General features: G+C 39.2%; 1 protein-coding gene across 1 annotated transcript in view; it reads right to left on the bottom strand.

The window, feature by feature from the left end:
- The window catches only part of BPHL (biphenyl hydrolase-like (serine hydrolase)), a gene marked incomplete at its 5' end in the record, with an annotated part of 42,602 nt that overhangs the window by 31,481 nt on the left and 7,604 nt on the right, over positions 1-3,517 (bottom strand). Inside the window, 2 exons of the mRNA XM_006766415.2 lie at positions 962-1,115; positions 2,984-3,150. Coding sequence (XP_006766478.2) covers positions 962-1,115; positions 2,984-3,150 — 321 coding nt within the window. The remainder of the gene's footprint in view (positions 1-961; positions 1,116-2,983; positions 3,151-3,517) is intronic.

Raw genomic sequence — 3,517 nt, 5'->3', positions numbered from 1 at the left:
GTTCTGTCCAGGATCCAGGCAGGGGATGGCCACAGCCGCTGAGTCTGATAAATGAGGAGGGAGCCTGCCCACACTTTGGAATAGAAACCGACGCCTTTGCAAACTCAGTTTCTCCAGGTGTGGGTCCTCGTTCCCCCTGCCCCTGGCATCCACTTCACACCGTCCAGGCCAGGCGTCTGCACAGCCTGACTCAGTGTCCCCGGTGAGGCTCAAACACAAATGTAATAATCTGAACAATAAAGATTTCATAAAATTAAAAAAAAAAGAAGAGATGAAATTGTACCATTTGCAACAACATGGATGGACCTTGAGAATATTATGCTAAGTGAAATAAGTCAGTCAGAAAAAGCTAAGAACCATATGATTTCAGTAATATGTGGGATATAAAACTGAAATTCATGAAAACCAACAGCAGTGTGGTGGTTACCAGAGGCAAAAAGGATGAGGGAGAAGGGGGTCCTAATATATGATGCCAGGACAAGATTTGACTTGGGGTGATGAGTACATGGTGCAAAATACTGATCTTATAATATAGAAATCCACACCTGAAACTTATATGTTGACCAATATCACCCCAATACATTTAATAAAATATTAAAAAATAAAATTAAAAATGTGAATAGCGCAGACATTCTTTATCAAAAATCAGGTTTCATATTTGAATACAATATTTCTTTTGCACTCACATTATTTTAAATGAGGTTATGAATAAGTTCACTACAAGTAGGAGAAAATGTAAAAACTAGTTTTGCCCTTTTCTGAATCATAAACATGCCACTTCCAGAAAGAGAAAGGTTTAAATCAAAGACTGGCTAAATAGCATTACTTTTCTGAGAAATTATTATTCCTACCTTAGAAATGAGAACTAGAAGAGGATGAGATATGGCTTGCCAGGACATATCAAAATAAGAATTGAAGGGGCGAGGAGAATGCTACTTATCATGATGACTGTGGAACCTACCCTGATAAATCCTCTCATCTTCCTCAGTCACATAGGCGTTGGCCCCCCAAATCACTATCTTATGGATGTAAGATGGGTATTTTGCAGCTGCAATGAGGGCTGTTATACCACCATCACTCCACCCCAGCAAAGAGATCTTCTTAAACTTCAGCGTCTGCAGTAAACACAACAAAAAGCACAGCACAGGTTATTGCTCCTCTCTGTCAAAAGAACCCAATAATCAATAATTAACAATCAATATAGCTGTGGGTTTGAAATATCAATAGGTAATTGATGAAAAAATCCTTGAGTCTACCACTTGATAACATAAATGCTTTCTCTCAGTTAGTTTGGTATAAATATAATTGTCATAAGTATTGTTTTGAATTTTGAAGGAACAACTTATGTTTGGATAAAATCTCAAGGAACTGTAAACAATGGAGGTCAGCTGAACTTGGACATGACCAATAACATGCACACTTGAGCAAAGACTTTGAGAACAGTTGTGCAGATTAGAAAGGGACACTGGATGAAATGAAGTCATTGCATCTGGTAAAGTCCCTAATTGCAACATTGTGAAGAAGTGGCTGGAGGAAGTTGGGAAGGGTATGGTATCATGGGGAGGTTATGTTAGTCCCAGAGTGAACCAATAGGGCTCTGAAAATGTGTTTCACAGGGAAAATGAACAGAGATGCTTTCTGACAGAAATGCTGTCTAGAAGTAAAACTTGAATTGGGAAAATTAAGTTAAGGAGTTTACAAATACCAGTCCAAGATAGTTCCTGATAAACTGGGATAACTACTATGGATAACAACTTGGCACTATCTTGTGCAATGAACACATGCATTTTCTGTACCCAGCCAGCCATCTCCTAAATGGGTGTGGAACTCTTACGCATATGTACCAGGAAATAGGTCTAGGATATCCACAGCAGCATTGTTATAATAGAAAAAAAAAAAACAAATACAAAAAAAAAAAAAAACCCACCAGAACTAAAATGACAACAGACAACAGAATAATCTCTGTACTGCTGTTTATAATCACCAAAGAAAAGGGCAAGTTAAAAATGAAGTTATTTATCTACCATTAGAAAAGACGTGAATAAGAAATAGTACACCCATACAATGAAACACTATGCACCTATTATAATACTGATGTACCTCAGCTGGAGTGGCTCAGTTGGTTGAGCATGGTCCCAAGTACCAAAAGGTTGCCGGTTGTATTCCTAGTCAGGACACATACCGGAGTTGTGGGTTTGATTGCCAGTCAGGAAGCATACAGAAAGCAACCTGTCAATGTTTCTCTCTCACATCAATGTTTCTTTCTCTCTCTCCCTTCCCCGCCAGCATGTCCTCAGGTGAGGATTTTTTTTTAAATGCAGAAAGAAAATGCGGATGTAAACTTATACTTATTGATGTGGAAGTATCTCCTTGACAAATTGGAGAAACAGTGGGTACAGTAAAATGCCATCAATATAAGAGAGTGTATTTATATATGTAACTAGAGGCCTGCTGCACGGATTCATGCACCGGTGGGGTTCCTTGGCCTGGCCTGCACCCTCTTGCAATCCAGGACCCCTCAGGGGATGTCTGAGAGCCAGTTTCAGCCCAATCCCTGCAGGTCAGGCTGAGGGATATGCATATAAGATGTTTGGTTTATCTCTTCCCACTCCCCCCACCTCCCTGCTTCCCTCTGAGATTCATCAGTCTGTTCCATGTTTCCATGCCTGTGGTTTCCGCTCCTGTGTGAGCATCTGCTTCCTGGTGGCCAGTGCGCATCACAGCTACTGGCTGGTCAGCCAGTCGCTTAGGCTTTTATATATATAGATAAGATTAGCCAAAAAGGCAGAGCCTCAAAGGCTTAGTAGTGGTAGCTCTACATAGTTGGATTGTGGGATATTTCTACTTTCTTCTTTATACCTATTTGAACATTTAAAATTTTTCTATAGGAACCACACAGTATTAACCTTATAGAAATCAAAAACAAAATAAATGACAGGTCCAGCCATTCTCCCTCCCCTAGGCTCTTCCCTAAGAGACCCACCTTCATCAAATCAACAGCGTCTTTTGCATCCCTTTCAAAAAAGTCCCCTGGGAAATCTCGATCTGGGGGTCTGGAATGTCCATATCCTCGAGGATCCCAAGCGACCACTGTGAAGAGCTTCTTATTTAGGTTTTTAATCTGAGGTCCAAAATCAGTCTCTCCACTTCCTAAAAATAGCCACTTGGGTTAATTCAGATGAATGCTTTTACTGTTTCAAACACATTATTGTAAAAAAAATAAATAATTACAATCTTAAATCAAAGTAACTAATTTCTACTCAAAGTTAGACATCAGAATATAATCAGCCAAGGAGCCTTACTTGCAATGAGGTTTTTAATCTGAGGTCCAAAATCAGTCTCTCCACTTCCTAAAAATAGCCACTTGGGTTAATTCAGATGAATGCTTTTACTGTTTCAAACACATTATTGTAAAAAAAATAAATAATTACAATCTTAAATCAAAGTAACTAATTTCTACTCAAAGTTAGACATCAGAATATAATCAGCCAAGGAGCCTTACTTGCAATGAGAATCC

This window comes from Myotis davidii, unplaced genomic scaffold, assembly GCF_000327345.1.
Source record: "Myotis davidii unplaced genomic scaffold, ASM32734v1 scaffold540, whole genome shotgun sequence".
NCBI classification, from domain to species: domain Eukaryota; kingdom Metazoa; phylum Chordata; class Mammalia; order Chiroptera; family Vespertilionidae; genus Myotis; species Myotis davidii.
Note: the sequence above shows the minus strand (reverse complement) of the source record. Positions and strands in the feature narration are given on the sequence as shown.